At 54.1% G+C, this 24964-nt stretch overlaps 2 protein-coding genes and 1 long non-coding RNA gene across 6 annotated transcripts in view; 2 read left to right on the plus strand and 1 right to left on the minus strand.

Moving 5' to 3' along the window:
* Positions 1-21900, minus strand: part of dock6 (dedicator of cytokinesis 6) — a 43761-nt gene extending 21861 nt beyond the window's left edge. For all 4 annotated transcript variants that reach the window (XM_066707888.1, XM_066707887.1, XM_066707885.1 and 1 more), the window contains exons 1-19: positions 21793-21900; positions 14138-14222; positions 11214-11389; positions 11018-11086; positions 10289-10418; positions 9947-10159; positions 9612-9697; positions 9168-9234; positions 8799-8948; positions 8502-8582; positions 7772-7928; positions 7488-7612; positions 6028-6121; positions 5648-5810; positions 1233-1350; positions 1062-1132; positions 771-909; positions 423-524; positions 232-318 (exon numbers count right to left, since the gene is read on the minus strand). In XM_066707888.1, coding sequence (XP_066563985.1) covers positions 232-318; positions 423-524; positions 771-909; positions 1062-1132; positions 1233-1350; positions 5648-5810; positions 6028-6121; positions 7488-7612; positions 7772-7928; positions 8502-8582; positions 8799-8948; positions 9168-9234; positions 9612-9697; positions 9947-10159; positions 10289-10418; positions 11018-11086; positions 11214-11389; positions 14138-14222; positions 21793-21842 — 2163 coding nt within the window. In that variant the 5' untranslated portion in view covers positions 21843-21900. The remainder of the gene's footprint in view (positions 1-231; positions 319-422; positions 525-770; positions 910-1061; positions 1133-1232; positions 1351-5647; positions 5811-6027; positions 6122-7487; positions 7613-7771; positions 7929-8501; positions 8583-8798; positions 8949-9167; positions 9235-9611; positions 9698-9946; positions 10160-10288; positions 10419-11017; positions 11087-11213; positions 11390-14137; positions 14223-21792) is intronic.
* On the plus strand, positions 2903-5407 carry angptl8 (angiopoietin like 8). The gene is made up of 5 exons (XM_066710376.1): positions 2903-3361; positions 3944-4263; positions 4348-4509; positions 4631-4741; positions 4919-5407. The coding sequence occupies exons 1-5, from the start codon at positions 3151-3153 to the stop codon at positions 4928-4930; spliced, it is 816 nt and encodes a 271-aa protein (XP_066566473.1). The 5' UTR covers positions 2903-3150; the 3' UTR covers positions 4931-5407.
* Positions 21901-24911: 3011 nt separating the features above from the next.
* Positions 24912-24964, plus strand: part of LOC136752509 (uncharacterized) — an 11567-nt gene continuing 11514 nt past the window's right edge. The window contains exon 1 of the long non-coding RNA XR_010817310.1: positions 24912-24964. This exon is cut by the window's right edge and continues 290 nt beyond it. This is a non-coding gene — a long non-coding RNA (uncharacterized LOC136752509).

A 24964-nucleotide genomic window follows, 5' to 3' on the forward strand; every position in this document is an offset into this window, starting at 1 on the left:
TTCCCAAATTGTCTCTTCAGCCACATCGCTGGGGAGTTTGTTCAGATTGTGACGCCTCTCTGTGTGAAGAAGTGTCTCCCGTTTTCTGTCTTGAATGCCTTGAAGCCCAATTTCCATTTGTCCCCCCGGGTGCGTGTGTCCCTGCTGATCTGGAAAAGCTCCTCTGGTTTGATTATAGTAATAATAATGACATCACTAGGACACGGCTGAGACCGGGGTGCGGCCACCCACCTGTGTGTGCACCGACGACGCCGCCATCACCGCCACGTTGAACACGCCCTTGTGGTTGTCCACCCACTTCATCCCCGGGAGCTGCACCTAGGGTGGGGGGGGGAGACGAGTGTTACACCAGTGCCCTGTGGGCTGGAGAGCTGGATCAGGGGTTTAGGGGTGGCGGAGGGGGCTCTGGTTTGGGGACTTACGTCAGGAGTGAGGACCGAGTAGCTTGGGGGGGGCTTCTCCACAGACACGGGCAGAGTGAAGGAGCCGGTGCGGAGACGGCCGTGCTGCATCAGGGGGATCCACTGCGGGAGGGACAGGGGGTCAAAGGCAGACGGACACTGTGTGTGTGTCTCTGTGTGCATGTGTCAGTCTGTCCGTCTCTCTCTCTCTCTCTGTCTGTTTCGCTCTCTGTCGGTCTCTGTCTCTCTTGGTCTGTCCCTCTCTCTCTCTGTTTCTCTCTCTCAGCCTGTCCCTCTCTCTCTCTCCATCTCTCTCGGCCTCTCTCAGCCTGTCCCTCTCAGTCTGTCATGCATGTGGAGGGGGCTCACTGTGTATCCCACGGGTGTCTCCAGCGGTGTGTTCTGCTTCTGCTGGCAGCTGATGTGGTAGAAGGTGAAGAGGAGGTGGTGGTTGTCCGTCAGGTTGGCAGGAACCTTCATCTTCACCTCCTCGTAGAACTCCGGAGACCTGGGGACAGGGGACGGTGAGACAGCAGGACAGTGAGACAGCGGGACAGCCAGGACCAGCTCAGTGCAGGCCGACACTTCCCTCCACAAGGCAGCAGAAGACACTGGAGTGCCTGACCCTCCCCCTGCCCTCCCCGAGCTGCTGCTACTTACTTGTCGTGGTAGATGACCGGAGTGTAGGCCTCTTTAAAGAACTCTCCACAGCTGGACTTCCCGAAGATGACCTGCGGATCATGGAGGGAGAAACAGACACGGGTCAGACGGGCTCGCTCCCCAGCCGTGTCCTCCTGGCGCCTCATGCTGGACGGGGTGGGGGTTCCTCACCGGCAGGGCCTGGCTGGGGTCCTCTCCCGCCATGAACTGCACCTTCACTGCGATGTTCCTCACCGAGCCCTGCCGGCTGCTGAAGTTCAGACTCTGGGGGTAAACGTACAGCAGGTTCCTGACACGGGGCAGAGGAGCGAGAGACAGAGCGTTATTATCAGGATCTGATGTGTCACTCTGTGTTGCATTGTAGATGTCATGTAACACGCTTTTTTTAAAGAGAGAGAGAGAGAGAGAGAGAGACAGACTGGCACTCAGCCTTGACTATGACCACGGCCAGGCGTGTGTCATGGCATTTTTTTTGGTATCTCTTCCATTTCCGTTAAAATAATTATCTGTATGTACCTGACCCGACACGGAGATGTCAACCCCTGGCGGAGGGCGTCGTCTCCAGTGCCCAACCAGATCGGCCGCCTTGTGTTTTTGCTCCTTATCTCTTACCAAAAGCAAACAGGCCAGGCCAGGCCAGCGCGGCACGCGGCTCCCTGACAGCACAAACGACCGGTGTCTCAGACGAGGCTCTGGTGCCCAGGTCCAGCAGGCGGGGGCCACAACTAATGAAACCCGGCGGCCCACCACCGGCGAGGGACGCAACAAACTTTGTGCCTCCTTTCAAATCTCCGATTCCAGCCAAAAATACCGCGGATAGGGACGGTTCACACACACAGCTCACCAGATCGCCGGCCCGGTCTGGAGAGGAAGCTGCGTCGGTGGCCTGACCCCCAGTGACCTCACACACACCGCTGTGAAAACAGCAGCCAGCGAACCGAAGCCCATTTCTCCGGGGCAAAGTACACACAGAGCCGCGGCCCGATTACGCAGGAATGCAGCCCCGACTGAGCACAGTTACCGCACCGAGGAGATGTTTCACAAGTCACTGAGCGGTCAGAAAAGCCCGATTGTCCTGGCTAAGCTAACGTTGAGCCCCTGACTAAGAGGGATACATCAGCCTCTCAATTCCACCTCAATCCCTGACCATGTGACCAGGAATCACCGCTCTGAACCGGAGTGGGGCACCGTGTTGACATTACATTGGCAATCCCGGCCCAGGGTCAAGGCATCAGACAGGATGTCGGGATCCAGGGACGGAGACGGTATAGACGGGGTTTACAGGAGTCCAGGGGACATTCAACTACACTGACAGACTGAGGTCAGCCGGGGGTGGCAGAGAGTCCCAGACACTTCAAAACCACAAGAGTGCGACCTAGTTTACCTGTGTGAAGGAAAGGTGATGATCTGACCGAGAAATAAAGTCACTTGAGAAAATATTGTTAGTAATAATTATGATCGTTAATTATCTTTGCAGCCCTCGGTGTGTGTAGCTGTGATAATCGCTCGAGCGCACACAGAGAAAGCGAGTGAAGGAGGGAGAGAGGAGGACAACTCTTCAATACTACAACGAGCCCCGGCAGGCAGGCCACTCCGGCCAATCAGCTTCCTCCCTTGCGAGGCACGCCGACGGCGCTATTATGTCACGGCCGATCAGCTGACTGGAATCGTGCCCAGTGTGCGAGTCACCTGACTGGCAGAGGGCAGGACTGGGCAGCACCAGAGCCAACGCTGGGAAAAATCACACAACGGGTGTGTTTAAAGGCTCAGAAAGATTCAAGCCCCTAATCTGAGGGTGTGAGCAAACCAGAAGGAACAAGAACAACAGAAAGGCTCTCGGGCCAGGTTTCGACGCAGCCTGCGCCTCGTTCTCACGCGTCCGAGACCAAAAACGCCCATCTGGCACCGCATACGGCGCGTTCTTGCACAATACAGATCAGGGTTTATTTTTGTTGCCGTGTTTTGGCTGCAGCTGCCCGTCTGGGCCCCCGATGTCAAGGCCGACCCTGGAGGGTCTGGTGAGTTACATTCGGTCACCACGAATATAGACCAGGCTTGGGACGGTTAATGATTGCTACTGAATGAGGTGATGTTTAAAAAAAAAGTGTGCGAAGGGTGGGGGGGATTCACAACCTCTCACAGCCCCTCTGTAGTGACACACACACACACACACACACACACAGGCGATATAAGAGAGAGAGAGAGACACACTGGGACAGAGACCCCATCGCACCCAGTGGCACACCGGGCTGACAACACCTGTACAGCTGTGAAGACTGGAGACGACCGCGGGACAGTAGGTAGGTTGGAGGCTGCAGAGGAGTCCAGTTTACTGCAGTTTACTGCACGGGACTGTAAAGGGATCAGGGTTGTTCTCTCTGGTGTAATACAGTTTGCTAGGCAGCCCTACAGTCAAATATATTCAGTTTTTGTATTTTATTCAGTAAAGCACTTAAAAACGAGTAGGGCATGTTTTTAGGGTCGGAGGTTTATTCCCGATGTCACGAGTAACTCGGGCTTGAAGTACGACTGAAGAACGATTTCTTGCCTAGATTTTAATAAAAATTGTGCACTAAAAAGTGACCCAAAAGTAAGAAAATTAAATGTATTTAATTCTGAAACCTGTGACATTTTAAAACAAACACCACTTACAAAAAAATGTGGTGAGTTCAAATTCTGCGTTTGTTTAATTCTGCCAGCTGTGACAGATCCCCTTCACAAGCTCGAAAAGGCTAAGAGGGACACTGCTGTCCTACCCTGGTACTGTACCCAGAATGCTTCAGTACAAACCCAGCTGTCAATGGGTGATCGTATATTGAAACAAAATTGTAACAAGTGTAAGACTAATCATCAATAATGATAACAACAACATGTGTTTCTAGCGATGCAGGGCTCCCTGGCTCTCGTGTGGGCGCTGCAGCTGGTGGCGGGCCTCCCTGTCCTCCCCGTGTCCCTCGGCGCTCCGGGGCAAGGCGAGGTGCTGCCCCAGGTGGCGTCGGTGGACGAGGTGAACATCCTGACGTACGGGGTGCTGCAGTTCAGCCAGACGCTGCACGACACCTACCACAGCACCAGGGCCAAGATGGCGCGCATCTCCCGCAGCCTGGACCTCAAGGAGAGCCGGCTGGGGCTGCTGGGGCGGCGCGCCGAGGACGCCAAGCGCGAGGACGAGCGGCTGAGGACGAGCGTCGCCCGGCTGGAGGTGAGGCGCGCGGGCGGTGGTCCGGTTAGGGAGGCATTTTCCAGACATGGCCGGCCTGTAACCTCTCGCCGCCGTGTCGTGCAGGCAGAGGAGGTGCGGCTGCGGCACGAGGCCCGGGGGCTCGAGGCGGTGTTCGACGCGGTGCTGCGGGACGAGCGGGCGCTGCAGGGGCAGGTGAAGGCGGTGGAGAGAGGCGTGGGCACCGCGGAGAGGGACTCGGCGCCGGCTCGGATCACCGCACTGAAGGTACGCCAAGTTTACTCTCAGTGTAATCGATTACTGGGTCTTTAGCCCCCAGCTCTGTAGCCGCACTGCTGGAGAGGAGGTCTGCTCCTCAGCCCGGCATTCGTTTGTGCCCCCGGTACAGGAGCTGAGCCGGAGACACCAGGACACGCTGCGGGGGCTGCTGGGCCTGGTGGGGCAGCAGAAGGCCCAGCTAGAGCAGCAGGACGGGCAGCTGGAGCGACTGCAACGACTGGTGAGTGCCCGTCCTCGACCGGTTCCTCTACAGGGGCGACACAAGCCACTCCGGGGACCACACCGGCCCGGGGGGAAGGTTCACTCCAGATCAACCTGATCCACAGAGGAAGGGGTTGAGGGGGGAGGACTGGCGACGCACCACAAGCATGTCCACTCACTGCGCTTCTCTTTCCAGAGCGACTCCTGAGAGGAAGCGCACTGCAGTCAACCCCCCTCCCCCCCGACTGAGTGCACGTGGACCCGTCGGACCGGCTCCGGGGAAACCTATGGGTCTCCGTCCAGGGATGCCACTGCGGACGTCCGGACACGTGCCCCACCCTCACCACGGACAATCCTGCTCCTTCAGTAATAATTTATTTGAATATTTAAATACCTTTTTGTAAGAATTGTATTATATATTTATTCCTGCACATGACAGCTCGAGTGCAGGCACCTCAATTCACCAAAAACAAACGCTACGAACACAACAGGACGAGACCCGTGGGAGGAATCGTCGGAAAGGACCTTTAGAGGCCAGATCTTGGCCGGACAGCGGCTGCTTCGGCCACGGTCATCTGCACACCGTTGGTCTCCTCAGTGTGTAAGACCAGTAACAAGAACTGTGATGTTCCCGTCATGTATCGAAACAAAACGAAGCAATAAAACCTCACGTATTCTGAAGCTGCATCAGTCTTGTGTCGTTCTTTGATCTCGCCACCGCACTGAACAGGCTCTAGTCACACAAATGTCTTATTTCTGTTCTATGTCGACCCCTTGACGGTTATAGACATCCGAGAGTAGAAAACGAGGAGAAACATCTAGCTCTGACCGGGGCAGTCTTCGAGAAACACCCGGACAGTTGGTAACCCGACCCCACTGAGGACGACCCAAACTGTAATGCGCTTTGCGGTGCCGGGGGACTGACCTGTAGGTGGTGTAGGGGACGTAGACGTAGCGAGCGGGGAACTCCAGCACCTCCTTGGTTGGCCGGACGCGCAGGTCCGGGTAAGGCTTGACGTGCAGCAGCTCGGGGGACAGGCAGTAGTGGGGGCTGTCCGGGGCCGGGGAGATATCGATCTTCAGCTGGGCTGCGGGGGGGGTGGGGGACATGTTAGACAGGTGGGGACAGACACACAACCCTCCACATGCAGGCTGAGGTCACACACACACTGAACAAAGTCCTGGATCAGAACCGCACGAGAGATTTTGCTGTCATTGTTGGGCCCAACAATGACAGCAAAATCTCTCGTGTGGTTCTGATCCAGGACTTTGTTCGGCACAGCAACAGAAAGTGCGTCTCTTTACCCGTGACGGGTCGCAGCCGGCGCAGCACCGACGAGGGTCTCCGCATGTCGGCCAAGAACTTGTACAAATCCTCGTCACTGAGGCGGTCACCCTCCTGAAAACACACAAGGGGACCATCACCATCACAGTTAAAGATTAATACCGAGCGTTACGCCAACGACACAACCCGAATACATATTTGCGTTTTTATGTCTGGCACAGGACACCCATTGGGCAACTCGGATCACGTTCCGGGCGGCTGCAGGAGACGAGGGACAAGAGTCAAGGTCAGTACAGTAGGGCGGCCGCGAGGATCCGTGCAGGGCGAGGGACAGGGTGCGTTCGTTTTCTCACGCTGACAGACGGGCATCTGTGGCCAGAGCACACAAAACAGGACTGTAATGTTACGACATGAGACAGTGTCCAATCGAGAAGAGGCCATTCGCCAAGTGATCAAGGATCCTATCCAGTCTGTTTTTGAATGTTCCCAAATTGTCTCTTCAGCCACATCGCTGGGGAGTTTGTTCAGATTGTGACGCCTCTCTGTGTGAAGAAGTGTCTCCTGTTTTCTGTCTTGAATGCCTTGAAGCCCAATTTCCATTTGTGTCCCAGGTGCGTGTGTCCCTGCTGATCTGGAAAAGCTCCTCTGGTTTGATGTGGTCGATGCCTTTCATGATTTTGAAGACTTGGATCAAGTCCCCATGTATTGTTCTGTCCGTCTGCATCGTTTTCGCCTTCCTAAAGTACGGTGAAGGTTTCACAGAGAATCGGGTAGGATGTCATAGGAAACTCAAGCTGACCCACACAGAGCGTACGAACACATGTGTAGAAGACATTTTGACTTTCCGAGTATTGTCCAGATCCGTTCCTGGCTGAGCCACGCTGTCCGGTGCTGAGCTGAAGAGACTCGCCCGCACTGGCCCATTCTTATCCAACCAGGGGATAAAAAAACAACCCGGATGAAGGCGGATCTTTAACATACAGGGTGGATTTGACAAAAGTGCTTAAATCGACAAGAAAACCGAGCAGGAAACTGTGCATTAGAGCCTTACACACAGCTCAGCACAGCACAGTCAGTCATTTCCTAACCATGTGAAAACCAGTCGCCGTGTATCCGCGCGTCCTGCACGGGCTCAGACGGACCCCCCCAACCCCCCCAGGCTGCGCTGTCAGACTTGCATCACCTCGTCTGCCTCCCTGATGCAACAGGACTGAGGTTACAGCAATCCGTCTCTCCTCTGGGCCAAGAACGGGGGGCTTTCTGGCAAAACACCGACTGGCTGGCTGAGATTGTGTACGGGTCACCGAACGGGGCAGACGGCATTGGGGACGGCGAGAGGCACTGCACAGGGTAACACACTCTGAGAGACGCACAGATACACAGACACAGACACACACACACACACAGACACATAAACACACACACTCACACACACACACACACACACACACACACAGACCCCCCGAGACCCGAGACCCGCCTGTTTGAAGAAGTTGGTGACGGTGAGGGTGGCGGGGCGGAAGCTGGCGAAGTTGCACATCTCCTCGCCCATGCTCATGCGCTCGAACGTCTTCTTCTTGCGCTCGTTCCACGTGCCCTTCCGCTCTGAGCAGGACGGAGAAACCAACACAGAATGAGTTACACACACCGGCGGGACGCGTCAAGCCACCGTTCGGCAAACAGGGTTACCACCGAGTGCCGTGCGCGTCAGGGTTGGGCTTCTCGGGCTTTCATTGTGCGCTACTGGATTGGTGTGCGCCGTACCGCTGTCCGAGTCCGAGTCCCCGCGGTCCAGGCCGCCCACGCTGCTCACAATGTTCATGAGGTGGATGGCGGTCCAGGCGAAGGGCATGCGGTACAGACCCAGCCGGGCGCAGGACTGCTCGGCCTGCCCTCGCAGCTTCTCCAGCTTCTCCTTGTGCTGGGGGAGAGAGAGGGGGAGGGAGAGACAGAGGGAGAGATAGATTTATAGAGATGTAGAGGGGGTGAGAGGAGAAAAAGGGGGGAGGGAGGGTGCAGATGTGAGAGGCGAAGGAGGGAGGAGAGAGGATGGAAGAGAAGGTAGAAATAGGCAAAAGAGGGACAAGAGAGAGAGAGAAATGTGAGAGAGGGATTGATTTCTTCATTCGATCAGCCTCCGCAGTAACGGAGTCGAATCGGCAGCGCGGCCGATGAACAGACAGACCGGAGACAGACTGCGTGTGGGCGGGGCCTAACCGCCAGACAAACAGTGGTCTTAAAGCATCACGACGTGCATTACAAACAAACGGGTCATTCCGAAGATAACCGCCCGTCTCGGAGGTCTGACCATTATCGCTCAGTGTGTCAGATGACAGCAAACCAGTCACACACAGAGAAACACGCTCACAGTGCGTCAATCGCAATGAAACTCGTCTACAGGATTCAGCACAGCAGACGACAAAAACACTGAACACAGTTGAACACAGCGCTGCAGTTGCCCCATTCGGCCACAAGATGGCGGCACGCCTCTTACCTTGGACGAGTCGGACTCCTTCATGACCATGTAAGGCTCACAGCACTCGCCGATGTCTCCCTGCTGCAGCACCTTCTCCAGCTGCGGACACACACGACACACGGGTTACTCGGCCTGCCCACCACGTTCAACACAGTTCTTAACAGCCCCGTCATCGTCCGACCTGACGATCGATCCGTGACTTTGCTGCTATTACAGCTCAAGAACACGCACTGGTCTTCAAACTACCGTGTCGATAACAACAAGGGTGTCGGGTTGATTTCCCCAGTGAGACGCGTGTTATCGCCCCCCGCTCACCTTGATGACGAGGAAGATGTCGGGCGAGGGGTAGGTGATGGAGAAGATGGCGGAGCGCGCCAGCGTGGAGATGGCCGTGTGGGGCGTGTGCGGACGCAGCAGCCCCTTCATGTGGTCCGAGTTCAGGTCGAAGTAGAAGTTCTCCGAGATCTGAGGGGGCGGAGGGGACAGTCTTTCAAACACACACACACACACACACACACACACACACACACACACACACACACACACACACACACACACACACACACACACACACACACACACTGACACGTGACTCTCACAAGACAGACCGCAGACAGAGAAGCACACACTCGTGGTGCGTAGACAGAGACAGACCGCAGACAGATGCACACGCAAAGTTCTTACCTTTTTTTTCTCCTTCATGTCGTACAGTGCAAGACTGCCAAAGATCGGCTCAATTTCGATTTCAAACCTAGAACAATAAAATACATTATTTTCAACAGTAAGAGAGAGATAGAGAGAGAGAGAAAGCGAAAGAAAAACAAACAAAGGATGGACGGATGGGATAATTTCACTATTCAAAGCTGGCAGCTGTGTGCGTGTTGTGTGCTCATCTCAGCGCTGGTTCACGGTCTGGTTTCAGGCCATAAGAACCCAGATCGTATCTCCTCAGGTGTCATGTTTAAATCTTTCCCCACTATAAGACAGTGGCAGCAGGAGGAAGTGGTCAGGGAAATACTGCACCGGCTGCAGGCGCCTTTCTGTGACACCCTGCGTTTTGGTTTGTGCAGCAGGAATGCGGTGAATGCAGACGGGCGTGGGGGCGTGTGACGGAGGTGTCGAACTCACTTCAGCGACAGACACTTCACCATGATCCGCTGGCCGAAGTGTTCCTTGGGGACTTCGGGGACAGTGCAGCGCTCCACCGCCTCGTCCTGTTTACACACAACACACAACACACACAGTCAGACACGCACTGTACACTGACACACAACTGCACAGCCCTGTTCAACCTGCTGCAGTGGCAACACACACAAACTGTGTCACTGTGTGTGTGTGCGTGTTTGTGTGTGTGTGTGCGTGAGGCTGTGTGAGTGTATGTGTGTCACTGTGTGCGTGTCTGTGTGTGTGCGCGTGCCTGCCTGCGTGCGTGTATGTGTGTGTGCACGTGCGGGGGGTCTGACCTCGTCGGGCGCAGGGTACAGCCCCAGCAGGTCGGGGTGCCGTCTCTCCGTCCGCTGCTCGGCGTTGCGGCGGTCCATGTCCTCGGGGGGGCTGCGGTCTAGCAGCGAGGGCAGCAGGCAGTCGGGGGACGAGTTCTTCAGGTCGAAGATGCTGGAGGCCCAGCTGCCCCGCGGCGTGTCGTCCAGGGACACCGAGCGGCGCTTCAGGTCCTCCTGAGACACACGGACACCATTTGACTACGGGCACAGAAAAGCGAGCGGAGCCGGAGCGCGGCTCAATGAATCCTCTCCGGAGCGCGCCCCTCTCTGCGGACCCGGCGGAAAAAGAGGCCGGGCGCTTACCTGGTCCTCCTGGCCGCCACGGTCGTCCCCCAGGTCGTCCAGCTCGAAGGTCTGCTTGGCCAGGCCCCTCTGTCGCTCCCGCTGCCTCTCCGCCGTGTGGGGGGTGTGGATGGTGCTGAACCGCTGGTACCTGGGACGACAAGCGGCCCGGTCACTCGGCACAGGGCCCCCGAGCAGGCAGAGCAGGCGTTAGAACGGCAGGGGAGCGGCGTTTCGGGGAGCGGTGGGGATCCCTATGTCACGGTTTCCTTCGTTGGGGCGTATAAAATCTTTATCGGCATGCAGGTGGAACAACCGATGCACAGAAACACCAAATCTGAACCATCGCATGCGGCTCCACTTCAAACAGGAAGTTGTTCTCGTTCTGAAGCGGAGAGAACCTGTTTCTATATAGTTTCACTTCTCACACAACCAGGTTTCCGTTCCTTATCGGTCAAACGATTTACTGTAGACAACAAGTCCCTTCACCGAGAATCTGACTTACCACCTGAGAACTAACGGAGAGAACAGCCTCGCTCCCGGCCCGTCCCTCGGGTCTCGGACTTCCTTGTTCGGGAGACAGAGAGGAAGGGCCCGACGGTTCAGACTTCTAGTTTAACAGGGGTGTAGGGGTGAGCGTGGGGGGCCAGGGTTTAATAACTGCAGTTTTGGATGCGACCCGGACACTGGTGTCGGGGGTGAGGCCTGTACGAAACACAGCTGCGATGGGGGGATGGGGGCATTACTCACTTCCTCTGGATGATGAGCCAGTCGTCCGTGTAGACCCCCAGAGCATCCCGGACGCGGGGGTCCAGCGCACTGCGGAGAGAGAGGAAGAAATGCCGTTAGTGCTCCGATTGGACCACGGCAAAGCACCGTGGGCGAGCCGTGCCGCTCAGCCGCGTCGAGCAGACCCCCGCGGCCCCCCGGCCCCCCGCTCACTCACTCGTCCTCGGGCAGGCCGGGCTCCAGGGTGCGGCACTCGCGTTCCTCCAGCACCAGCTCCACGTCATCGGGGGGGAAGTCGACGAGCTCGCGCAGGGGCCCCGGCTCGGCTGCGGGGGGGTGGGTGTTCACGTAGTCCTCGAAGTCCACCGGCTCCACCACCTCGGTGAGCGGCACCTGCGCGGCAGCAAAGACTGTCATCTGAGGCCTCGACCGGGCGATCGAGACATCGCGTCCATGTCCTTATACACCCCCCCCACACGAGCGTTACAACCAGGCAGAGGAACCGAGGGAGGGAGATCTGCACGGCAGGACGACCCTTGCGTTTCATAAGACGGCGCTTTATTCTCTCGTGTCGAGTCGACCGCATAAAGGAAGCTCAGCCTCTTTGGGATTTTGATTTAAATCTGGAATAGTTCTGAATATGAGACTTGATTTTGTTCAATTACTTGAAATTGTCGGCTCCTTATTTGTCTGTATGATACTCGTTTGCCACAATTGCCACACCCAGTTATAATACAATAGGTTTTGTTTAAATCAAATTTCTGTGTTTTGCATTTATTTTGTAAATTAGATAATATAATTGATTAATTGGGTGAGAGGGGAAGGGAGAAATGGTTCAGGAAACTGGGGGGACAAACTACCAACTTTTCCAAGACCAACAAAATCCATGTGATCCGTAATGTGTGAATGAAGACCATCTGTACGAGATCAGTGCCCTTTGACTCTTGTCGTCGACCGACGGGTGAGGGAGGCAACTTGAGGTGAGCGAACTGGCACAGTGTCAAGAGACGGGGGGGCAGGGCTCAGACAGGGCTCAGACAGCCCCCCGGACAGCCCCCGCCCAGGAGGAACGGCACAGAGACATCTGGACATCTGCCACGGAGAACAAGCCAGTCTTGGATTCAAAGCCGGGACTCAAAAGGCCGAGCCGAGGCCCAGGCTGGTCAAGGCCAATGATGAGAAAATGTTAAAGGTAAAGGCACAGTCGTGCAATTTATCAACTGGGTTAGATGTAGACGGTTTTAATCACAAGTGTAAAAGAGCTCTTTTCCAAAACGTACAGTAAATGTAAACACTTTACTCCATCAGAGTAGAAATCTCAGCAAATTAAATGATGACAAGCATTCAGACTCGCACTGCTCACAAGATACACCGCACCTCACACAGCCGCGCTCTGAGAAAAGCTCGCAGTTAAGCAATAGCTGGAGTGCTTGCACATGTTGTAGCAATAATATCTGGCATTTCATTCCCATTTCTCTCCTTATAACATAAATCAATGCATTTAACCAATTGTTTGTCCAATATTCTAATATTGTACACCCCTATTTAAACAAATATTATTACATTGGTTTGTATTATTAGATTAACGATACTTGCATTGCAATAGAACACGTATTATTATTATTATTATTATCAGAAGACGATCATTTTTGAAGGGTGGAGTCACGGAGGCGATTCGACATGTTGTAGAAGCACAATGTGCCAGTAATGTAATATTGTGGCGATTCTGAAGCCTCACTATGGCGTGCAGTGACGCGGCCCTGACACCCCAGTGCGTTACAATGCGTTGTGTGTTGTGTCTCGGGGTATTTTTCATCAAACATGGAAACGAATACATTATCATGTTACTTCACTTTCGAACCTGTGCGTAGGCCTGCTGTGGCATAGACGCCTCCCCTCCACAGCGACGGCAGAGGCGCTGTGAACAACTTTCTTTTTGTTGTTTTGCTTTAGTTTTTTTTTTTCTTCCCATGCGCTGACCAGCTAGAGTTTACACGCGTTGCAACACAACTGACACATGACATCTAATTGAACTCCACACAGTAACATTTTTAGAAAAAGTAAAATTCGCAATCAGTTTTCAGTATGAGAAATGACACGTGAGCGATTTTAAACACCAAGTCCTCAGAGCGAGGGAGCAGCCGGCTTGTGAGGCATCTCGCTCCTCAGGCGACAGCGTTGCTCACACGGCACACAGCCTGGCGGTTGGGAACACGTGTACTGCATGTCTATCACAATAACACACGCACACTTCTTTACTACATAATATGTGGTTTCAGTACCAGTGGAAGTCACTGGACAATAGACTTTAAAACAAAGAGTTCAGTGTACAGGAAACGCGCTGCCCAAACGGTCCGGTGACTGCCGAGAACCGGCTCAATACCGAAACAAGCGGCACAATACCGGGCTTTGTGGCCCCTGTGGGCTCAGGAGGGGATGGGGCGATACGGCACAGAGAGAGACTCACTGGAGAGAGAGTGGCTTCAAACTGGAGTGTTTTAATGAAGGGACTCAAATATTAATCTCACACTCACACAGCTCTGAGATAAGGCCGAAGGAAGGGGAGAGCTGGCGAAGAGAAAGAGCGAAGGAGAGAGAGTTGATTTTGAATTTGAGAGAGGAAGAGATAGAGAGAGCGAGCAAGCGAGAGAGAACGGGAGAGAGCGAGAGATGGAGCGATGGAGTCATGGATTCACACAATAGAAAGTGTCAGTAATTCTTCCGCTTGCCTGCCCGTCTGCCACACACACACTCCCCTCCCCCTCGCCCGTGTGCCCGGGGGTCAGGACAGAGCGATCGGGGGCAACAACCGCCCCCCCAGCGAGGCGGTCTGTGTACTCACTCTGACCCGCCCCCCCGCCTGGGCACACGCCAACTGCATTGTGAGTTTGTGGCTCGAGTGAGGGCATTGTTTCAGGGGCATGAATGGCACAACTGTCCCAGGCATTGACACGGTGCCGCCTCCTTAAAACGAGCCGCCGTGACTCGAGACCAGGCGGGCGACGCTCACGCACACAATGGCAGCACTCAACTGCGATCGCTGCATCCCGTGGCATGGCGATATGCAGACCACATGTGGCAAAACTGCACAGCTGTGTGTGTGTGTGTGTGTGTGGAAAGGGCAGCCAGTTGGCGACTCACAGACTGGCAGCCGCTGCGTTTCTTGGACAGCTGCGGGGAGCCATATTCTCGGGACACTTGCTTCCTGACTTCAGCTGCTACCGTCCTGAGAGAGAGAGAGAGAGAGAGAGAGAGAGAGAGAGAGTCAGACTCACTCCAGTACAAGGCCCTCCAAACCCAAGAGCTCAGCCCTGAAAAGAGTCCCCTGAGTCAGCTGGCCCTGAAGCTCACGGCACTGACCCCCGCTAATACTGCGAACAGAGACCAGCTTCAGGTCAGCACTGCTTACCTGCCCCCAATTAGAGTCAACCAAATCATAAAGATAACCAAAACCTCCTATCTGGAACATTGGAACAATGAAACCAAATCCAAAAGTAAACTGGATTGCTATCGGCCCCTAAACAGAGAATACACCCTGGCAGAGTCTCTCTTCACTGTCAGAGATACGAAGCAGAGACGGATCCTGACCCAGTACAGGCTCAGTGACCACAGCCTGGACATAGAGACGGGCCGACACAGGCAGAGCTGGCTGCCCAGAGAGGAGCAGCACTGTGGTCACAGAGAGACAGGAGAGGTCGAGACAGAGAGGACACTGTGGTCACTGCGAGACAGGAGAGGTGGACAGAGAGAGGACACTGTGGTCACTGCGAGACAGGAGAGGTGGACAGAGAGGACACTGTGGTCACTGCGAGACAGAGAGGACACTGTGGTCACTGCGAGACAGGAGAGGTCAAGACAGAGAGGACACTGTGGTCACTGCGAGACAGGAGAGGTGGACAGAGAGAGGACACTGTGGTCACTGCGAGACAGAGAGGACACTGTGGTCACTGCGAGACAGGAGAGGTCAAGACAGAGAGGACACTGTGGTCACTGCGAGACAGAGAGGACACTGTGGTCACTGCGAGACAGGAGAGGTGGACAGAGAGAGGACACTGTGGTCACTGCGAGACAGGAGAGGTCGAGACAGAGATGCACTTCCTCCTCCACTGCAATAAATATGCCAAATTAAGGGACACATTCTTTAATAAATTCATAAATATTATAAAATCATTTTCTGAATTGATAAATGAAAACAAAATAGCTATCCTCCTGGGGGAGGGACACACAGCCCCCCTGGCCGCCCAATATGTAGCCGCCTGCCACAGCGTGAGGGGCTCACTGTGAAAACATACAGGAGCACCAGCCGTAAACTTGTAAACTATAAATAAAGTAAATGTACATGTCTATTAAGATTTTATTTATAAATTATATTGTACTGTTTCAATTTTTTTTTCTTTTTTTTCTCCTTTTTCTTACCTTTTATTATTTTTCAATGTATGTATATAATATCAACTGCTTTGGCAACACTATGAAACCGTTTGTCATGCCAATAAAGCACCCTTGAATTGAAATTGAATTGAATTGAATTGAGAGTCATTGAGGGGCCCCAATACCCTTCCACCCCACACGGCAAGGGCTCTATGGCAAACAAAGGCCGGAGCAGCTGCCTGGGAGGCACAGTGCCAAGCTGGGGAGTCGGACCCCTGTCGACCGGCACACAGGAGGGTCCAGTCCAGTCTCCGCTGCAGTGCCGATAGTGGAGGAGGGTGTAGATTTCACCAGAAATGCAAACAAAAAAAACTAAGATATGCACAAACAGATAAGTGGCTGAACCACACCATGCACATTTCAGGCATGTCTGAGGCGGCACAGATTCCTCTGTACGATACGAGACACACAGCGCAGGCAAACTGAGAAACACCCTGATGTGTGTTGTGTGTGTGTGTGTGTGTGTGAGCGTGTGTGTGTGAGAGCGTGTTTGTCAGTGTGTGTGTTTGGTGCCAGAACATCTATGAGGTCACACTGCTGCTAGTAATTCCTTGACTTGACAGAAAAGGAGTCGGGACTTTACTCACACAAACACACACTCACTCTCACACACACACACACTTCCCTCACAACTGAACACATAAATTACTGTGATGTCACTAAATTCTTATTAAATCAGTTTAACAGACCCTCCCTCCTCTTCAATTCCCAGCTTATCTCATCGTTTCCCCAGTGGCCAGAGGATTGTTGTCCCGCAGCCCAGTTCAGAGAGCTCCCTCTCTTGCCAAGACCCGGGCGGTGAGGGGAGGCCCCTGGGTTCCGCCGTTTCCCGGCACGGCCCGGAGCGAGGAGGAGCCGCACGCCGGCCCGAGAGGAGCGTTAATTAAAATCTGGATCTGGTCTGCGTGGGCAGGAGAACAATAACAACAACAACTCATCTGAAGAGACTTGCACCGTCAACCATCAGACACCAACACAGGCCGTTACAGCCCTGACCGGGAACGGATTAGGAGTTCTGTGAATCTAGTGCCAACTTGACTGCTGACCCCTGCTGTCTGAGGCACGGATCACAAGCCAGACAACAGACAGGGGCCCGATACACAGCTGCACAACCAGAGCCACACTCTAACGAGGCACGGTGAGGCCCTGGTGGTGCTGGGGACCCCAGAGTGCCGCTTTGGAGCGGTGAAGGCAGTGTGCCGGCGCTGTGAAACCCGTCTGCACTCAAAGCGGGGACCAGCTGCAGTTGGACACACATCTGGAGGAGCACGACCCAGTGATGACCGAGAGCCAGTCCCTGACCCCCACAACAGGAAGCGCCCCCCCGCCCTAGCATCTCCGTTTGCCAAGCTGTGGACAGAGGGGGAGGGGTTTTCAAAATATTCCCTCAAGAGACTGTTGTTTACTACGGACTGAGCTACTGTAGAGTCCACTGCACACCCCTCTCCCTCGTCCTGTAAACATTTGTCTTTCCCAGGCTCTGCCCCCCGCACCCATCCCTCAGCCCCGCTCTCTGCTGCAGCCCGTCCCCTGCCAGGAGAGAGAGAGACACGACCCTGGGGGACGGGTTTGTGTCAAAGCAGGACGGACACTAGCATCCAAACGTCCCATGGCCCCGAGCATCCCGTCCCCCTCACACTAACCCCAGGACAGGACGGCTCCCTGTGGACAGCAGGGAGCAGAGCAACGGTGTCCCTGCAGGGGGGAGGACGTGGACACATAGTCCTCCAGGAAGTCAGCAGCAGCCACAGCCCGGCTCTAGTTTGAAGTCGCAGAATGCTCTCCAACAGGTTTGTGACTCGATAAGATCAGCTGAGCTCGGGTCAGGTCAGACAGGAGGCCGGCGGAGGAGGAACCGAACGATCTCCCCCATTCAGAGCTTCACAGACTCGGCTGCAGAGTCAGCAGACAAGTTAATGAATCAGTACGGACAGTGGTTGCGGTGACACAGTGGTGCGAGTCCGGGCAGGCGGTGGGCGTGAGAACCAAACGAGTTTTCTTACAGGATTTAAAATGCACACGCTCCACACACAATAACACACTCGTGTTGCACCGTCTTGAGCGAGAGCAGGGATGTCCTTTATCTAGCGTGTGGATGTCACACACGCACAGGGGCAGCCATCTGTCCTCGGTGTTCTGATCCACCTGGACGCTTCCCCCGGTGTCTGTCAGCACCGCGGCTCAAATACAGCCGGGCAGCACACCGCTCTGGCGCCGGGACAAGCCGGGCTGCGCCCCCTCACCTGCTGCTCCAGAGACGGGGCCTGGGGACGGGCTTTTACACAGCAACGGCTGGGCCCAGACCAACCCAGACCCACTAAATCACTGAACCTGCGTATCAACTCTCTCCATCTTAACGGCGCCTGCTCTGCTATCGTCAGGCCAGACTGGGGCTCTCAGTGTGCGATGGCTCAGGCCTCCCCCTCCGGCCCAGTTGTACAGAGGAGTCGCTGGAGTCTGCAGACTGTCCGGGTTGACCCTCCGACTTATCGATATCTTAGCTTCTTGGAAAAGGACAGATCTCTACATTTTTATTTATTTTTACACATTACCTGCCTCGGCCAGACTGTCACCCACCCACCCACCCCCCAGCTCTGGACTAACGACTCAATCCACAAACCCCCTTTAAACACTTTCAGCAGGATTTAAAATGAGACTTCAAAGTGTCCCTCAAGAACTGGATTTCAGGAAGACGGCAATCTCTACATCTGCCTCTCTCCCACAGATCTCGGGGGGGACGCTATCGCTGCTGCCGAGACACACAAGGAATCCATCTCGAGGACACGGCCTCCAAGGGCTTTTCACAGCTGGGGTTTCTTTTCTCTCTCTGTTTGGTTTGGGTCTGAGCTCCGTCTCCCGGCCTGGCTCTCTCGATACCGTTGCTATGCGCCGGCGATGAGCAAACAGCTTCTTTGAGACGCAGGATAATGACTGCGCTTCCCCTGGGGGGGCGGCTACACACACACACCAGTGGGTCACTTACTTCGGGGGAGAGATGCTCTTCCCTCTTTATTTTTTGTTTCCTGGTGCGACTGACAATCCCCAAAGCTGTCCAACTACAGCGCCAAGATTTCTCTCTCTCTCTCTCTCTCTCTCTCTCTCTCTTCCGAACGCTCTCTGGGGCGACACGTACACGCACACGTATGCAGCAGTCTAGGCCGCTGGGCTCAGAGTACAGCCGTGTGGCGCAGGGGCCTCTCAGACTGCGTCAGGATGGGACCGGCTCAGCCAGGGGTGGAAATAAGAACCGAAACCTGGCCTGGGACTCAGTTCCCCCGCTGTCACGTAAAACAAACAATACACAGATATGATAAGAACCACCACCATCGAAATCTCTGCTCTGCGGAGCGAGAGACGAGCCCGTGAGCACGACAGGCTGTGGGGGACCGGGGGGCCGGGGGGCCGCGTCTCCGTAGAACCGTGTAATGGAGCTCGGCAGGAGGCTGCGGGGGTGGGTGTGGGGACAAAAGCGGCCCCCTGTCTTCTTTCACTTCACCATTGTTCCTCCCGCTCTGGGCAGAGAAGCAGGAAGGCCCCTCTGAGACGCCGGGAATCCCCGAGCAAAAGCACGGAAAGCAACACAGAGCGAAACGAAAACAAATACAGAGCTTTTAATAAGGAAACGAGCGAGGGAGTGAGCAGCACTGCGGAGTAAACTGCAGGGACACACACACACACGTACAGGAAATGCCCCGCACCGACACTGGGCCGTTTCCTTCGCTCCCGGAGACAAGTGGAGCTCCCCTCAGTCTCAGTGTTCGGAAGCCTTGTTGTTGTTTTTATCGTAAAGCACTTTGAGATGTTTTACTAAATAAAGGCACTAGATCAACCACATGTATTACTATTATCAGCAGCAGGACCAGAACCAGAACCAGACCAGACCAGGAGCAGAGTCAGAGCACCCCATCGTGCAGGCCTTCCTGTCCGACACCCCCAGCGAGCGCCATTTCGGGAAACAAACAAAACCGAAGCATAAGGAAAGTCCATCAGCGAGGTTTACTGCAGTTCTGCCGATGGGGGAGTATCCTGATCCTTCACCGCTGCACAGGAAAGCCGTGATTGCTCAGGGCCGGGGAAACGCCAGGAAACGCTCGGCTCTTTCCACCCTTTCCTGCAATCTGGGCGAAACACAATCGACCCGAGGGGCTCGGACAGGGAACCAGGGGTGGGATTCGGATTCAGTCGCGAAAGGAGCAGCGTCTCTCCCCTGGATCTTCTAGGTAGTTTGGGGGTTACGGTTTGGCACTCTCTCTCCTCTTCTGCGGTTAATCTTCTGCCGGAGCAGCTGGGTTCTGCCCTCGGCCAGCACGGCCCCTTTGGGTCAGTCTGGAGCCCCGTCCCCCCGACCCCGGCTGCTGTCCACCAGCCACACTGTCCTCTAAACCCGCCGCCAATAATCCACACTGAGCTAAATCGACACACGGAGGAAACACACGGATCGACACGCAGGAGGGGTGTCGTTACACGGTGTCACAAATCAGCCCTGTAAGCAGATTACCGGATCGGGATCCTAGCCAGATCCCAGCGGCTCTGTGGGGACAAGCCTCGGCCTGAGACTCGCATCTTACGCCCAGGGGAGGCCCGACACAGATTAAGGCAGAAACAGATTAAGAGCGGCTAATGAATGGGATCACGCAGCAGGTTGCAGAAAGAGCTGCACAGTAATGGTTTCTGACACACGGATGAGTGTGAAGAGAGAAATAAAGCAACACAAAAATCTGAGCAAACCTGTCACTCCTTTAACTTCATGGGCAGAAGAAGAAACCACAAAATAGAAACGGATAAGTTTGGTTAAGACCCTCACAAGACCACGGACCTGCTGACCACAGACGCAGACACGGACAGCTACACTTCACCGGACAACGTAATAAAACGAACAGCTCAACAATAATCTGCATCTTCTCTGCACTGTGATACTTAGGTCACCAGTTCAAGCCCGAATCCCAAATCTGGCAAGTCGAGCAGAAACGCATCCCCAACTTTAAGGACAGCCTGAGTCCCTGAGACCCCAACCCTCGGCCTGAGGACACTGGGACCCCCATTTCACAAATGCACCTCATTTATTCAAAGCTCGAATGTAATCACAACGACATTGCTAGTTTGGCTGGTCTGGTGTGGTCTGGCTAGTTTAAGCTCAGCTTGGACATCATCTCTAACTGTCCTAGCACAGAGACACAGTCCTGTCCCCTCAGACCGGCTTGGGTCCCACTCTGACAGTCAATGTGGTTTTGCTTTACAGTGTGTGTGTGTGTATGTGTGTGTGTGTGTGTGTTGCACAATATTTGTCATAATAGGAGAAGCAGGTGGGATTTGGGACACACAACACGGTCGAGGACAAGCGGGTCTCCAAAACGAAAGGCGTTCAGCCCCACTACACAGCACACACTCGGGACAACAGCAGGAAACGGGAAGCCATGCCCCCCCCCTAATGAGTCAGCCAACAATGACGGGCGGCTATTAAATTACCCGAGAGCAACACACCAGTGCCTCCTCCTGCACACACAATACAGTGCGCAACACACACACACACACACACACACACACACAACACTGCTCAGGTTGTGCTCATCAGAGTGAGGAAGACCCTGCAATGCCCGCCATCCCCGCAGATTTCCCCGTCAATCATTTACTCTCCTGGCGGGACGGGATCAATAAACCCACACACACACACACACACACACACACACACACAGACACAGACACAGTCTCACACACACACACACAGACACAGACACAGACACAGTCTCACACACACACACACACACACACACACAGACACACACACACACACAGACACAGACACACACACACACACACAGACACACAGACACAGACACAGACACAGTCTCACACACACACACACACACAGACACACACACACAGACACAGTCTCACACACACACACACACACACACACACACACACACACACACACACACACACGGTCCCTGGATCTAAAACTACCCCCCCATATGCAAATGAGTTCCCAGGTGCTTTTCCGGCGCCGGCGCTGGAAGTTGCGCAGCGTTTTCAGTATGAAGTGCCTCTCGGCTTTAGTTCAGCCTTATTGCGCTGCTGGGTTTCTTACGATCAAACTGCACCACAAGGGGTTTCGCTTTGAAGTGGTTAAAATGCAATGCGCCGGGTCCGGTCCGGCCCGGCTGAGATCAGACGCCTGTATCGGCGCGGCGCGGCGCGGGCTCCGGCACCGGGATCTGCCCTCTGCCCGACTGTCATCCCCGAGGATCCCGGGAGCAGCCGGAACAAAGACGCAGTTCCCAAACTCTGGCGTTATTCTCATCCCACGCACTTCCCCGCCCGCCCGCCCGCCTCCGGACCGGACCGGACCGGCCAGCGCAGAGCCTTACCGGTTAATCTTGTGAGCGAAAGCCCTGCGTTCCGTGCTGGAGGCTGCCATGCTCTCCTTCCCTCTCTCTCCCTCTCTTTCCCTCTCCCTCTCTCCCTCTCCGTCCTCGGTGACAGTGTTATTGTTTCTGCTTCCTGCTGCCGCCGGGGTGTGCGGTGTCGCCCCCTGGCGGGCCGGGCGGAGCGGCGCCGGTTCAGTTTGTGTTACTGGCATGACTACAGTGTACTGTTATTGCCAAAGCATTACAGAAATCACACAATGAGCAATATTTCAATAATAAACGATATCTATGATACAGAAAATACATACATACACATACAGACGGGTGACAAATGAAAGGAAAACCAACATGCAGTGTCTCAGTGAGCTGTTGGGCACCACGAGCCCCAGGACAGCTTCACTGCTCTTGGCACAGATTGTACGAGTCTCTGACTCTACTGGAGGGATGAACTCCATTCTTCCAAAAGATATTCCCTCATCTGGGGTTTTGATGATGGTGGAGGAGAGCGCTGTCTAACACGTCGGTCCAGAATCTCCCATAGGTGTTCAATTGGGTTGAGATCTGGTGACTGAAGGCCAGAGCATATGAGTCACATCATTTTCACACTCATCACACCATTCAGTGACCCCCGTGCCCTGTGGATGGGCATTGTCATCCTGGCAGAGACACACCCATCAGGACAGAAATGTCACCATTCTGTGTGCAGTCTCAGCAGTCTGTGTGACTGAAGCTCCTGCCATTCGTGCCCCAATAATGCCCCCTCTTTCACAGTCACTTAGATCTTTTCATCTTGCCAACTGGATCCAAACTCAAGGTCAGCTGGGTCTGCTCAGCATTTGTATACATGCCACAGAGCAGGATAGGATGTTAATTGCTTAATTGTAGCATGCAGTGCACCTGTTGTCCTCTCTGTGTCCAGCTCTCCTGTCCCACAGTGACCACACTGTCCTCTCTGTGTCCACCTCTCCTGTCCCACAGTGACCACACTGTCCTCTCTGTGTCCACCTCTCCTGTCTCAGTGACCACACTGTCCTCTCTGTGTCCACCTCTCCTGTCTCTCAGTGACCGCAGTGTCCTCTCTGTGTCCACCTCTCCTGTCTCTCAGTGTCCTCTCTGTGTCCACCTCTCCTGTCCCACAGTGACCACACTGTCCTCTCTGTGTCCACCTCTCCTGTCTCAGTGACCACACTGTCCTCTCTGTGTCCACCTCTCCTGTCTCGCAGTGACCGCAGCGCTGTCCTGGAGCAGACTGACTGCAGTGCTGTCCTATATTTTACCTGCACTTCTGTCATTTTTAAACTGTAATTGTATGATGTTTGATTTGTAGTTGTGTAGGGTGTGTCACTGCACGTTTGTATCGCTCTTGTATCCTGTAAGTCACCCTGCATAAGGGCGTCTGCCAAGAAATGAATATTAATAATAATGTCTTACTGACGCTATCAGGGTGAAGTTCAGACACAGACACACTCCCTCGGACTGACCTTTGATCCACACAGAAAACACATTTGGAGAGTAAACTACAGGACACAATATTGCAAGGTCACTATAGCACGGATTAGTTAATGATGGTAATACTAACCACTACTACAATAATAATAATAATAATAATAATAATAATAATAATAATAATAATAGAGCATCTGAATAGCAACATCAATAAACGATCTGCACTTTTTATAAAAAATATGTACCTGTTATACACCCACTATGCACATAAATACTAGTTTAAGATAAAACATTACTATTATAATGATTATGATTGTGATGGTAATTGTGATTATCATGATTATAATTATTACCATAAGTACAGGCCCGGATTTAAAGAGCCCCGGAGCTGGAAACTGACAGTTAAACCCTTTGTTTGGCCACACCTGCGCTTGCTTGCACGGCAGCCCGTATGACCGTTATTAAGCGTCTCCCCGGACAGGTTCCACAGACACACCTCCGGGGGGGGCGGCTCCTGCGCATGTGTGACGTGTCTTTTCTCTGTGCATTGAGCCGCACCAGTGGATTTCATTCTGTGCATCTATCTATCTATCTATCTATCTATCTATCTATCTATCTATCTATCTATCAGGTCACTCTTCTGACATATCGCAGGTTTAAATGAGGACATTGTGTCAACAGAACTGATCTCGCGTAATGTTTGATTGAAATATAAAATGTAAGTATATAAATGTGTATTATTGCTCACAGCGGGGTTGGCTTGTATACACGGGGTATCTGTATATGAGAGACAGGCTCGCTCTCACTCCAGCACATCTGGACAGATGCCGAGGGCCGTTCACATCCACTGCCCTGTGGAGCCGCCGTGTGGGGGATGTGTGAACGGCACCTGTAACTCTGACTGCCTCACACATACACGTCTACACTGCGCATTACCTCACGCTACGGTTACATGGGCTGATATTTTATGAACTCTTAAAAATGAAGAAGAAACCACAATGCCGTCTCAGCTGGTTTCTCAGACGAGCCCGTCCAGTGCAGCCGAACCAGCGCTGGTTTCTGGGAACTCTGGAGAGAAAAGGCCGGCGATGGTGCGGCTCGTCCAGCAGGTGGCGCTCTGTGCCAACGCGTGTGACCCAGCGGCCCTGACCGCGCCGTCGCTGCTGGGGTGCTCTCTGTATTCCCTGGGGGAGAGAGCGCGTCCCGGGCTTATCATCATTGTTTTATTAACGCGCAGCCTCTGTTGCCGCCTCGGACCGAGGGCCGCTGCTCTGAGGCAGTTCGGCGCGTCAGTGTGTAAGAAAGCAGAATGAATTTGTTCCCAGCACAGACCCCTGATCGACACTATAGATGCTGTATTCCTTTATCTGTCTGGATTATTTTCATATCCTTAACATTGCTGGCGTGTTTTCCAGCTGATCAGTCCGTCAGCTCTGTGGTCTGAGTTTATTCCTGATAAAGCCTCGGCGCTGGGGGGTCCAGGCAGTCCATCACGGCCCCCCTCCCGCCCGGCTGGCCGCACTGCCAGCGCCAGGGACACAGGAGAAGCGTCTCATAACAACAAACACGACAATGAACCCCCAGCTGAGGCCCGGCCCACTGAGAGACATACATAGATAAAATGCTGCTAAAATTAAACTTCTCGCCCAGTATGGCTACAAAGCGCCAACCACTGTGTCCAGCCGGGGAGCAGAGGAACGGGCACAGAGGACAGGCACAGAGGACG

The sequence above is a fragment of the Amia ocellicauda genome, chromosome 7, assembly GCF_036373705.1.
Source record: "Amia ocellicauda isolate fAmiCal2 chromosome 7, fAmiCal2.hap1, whole genome shotgun sequence".
Taxonomy (NCBI): domain Eukaryota; kingdom Metazoa; phylum Chordata; class Actinopteri; order Amiiformes; family Amiidae; genus Amia; species Amia ocellicauda.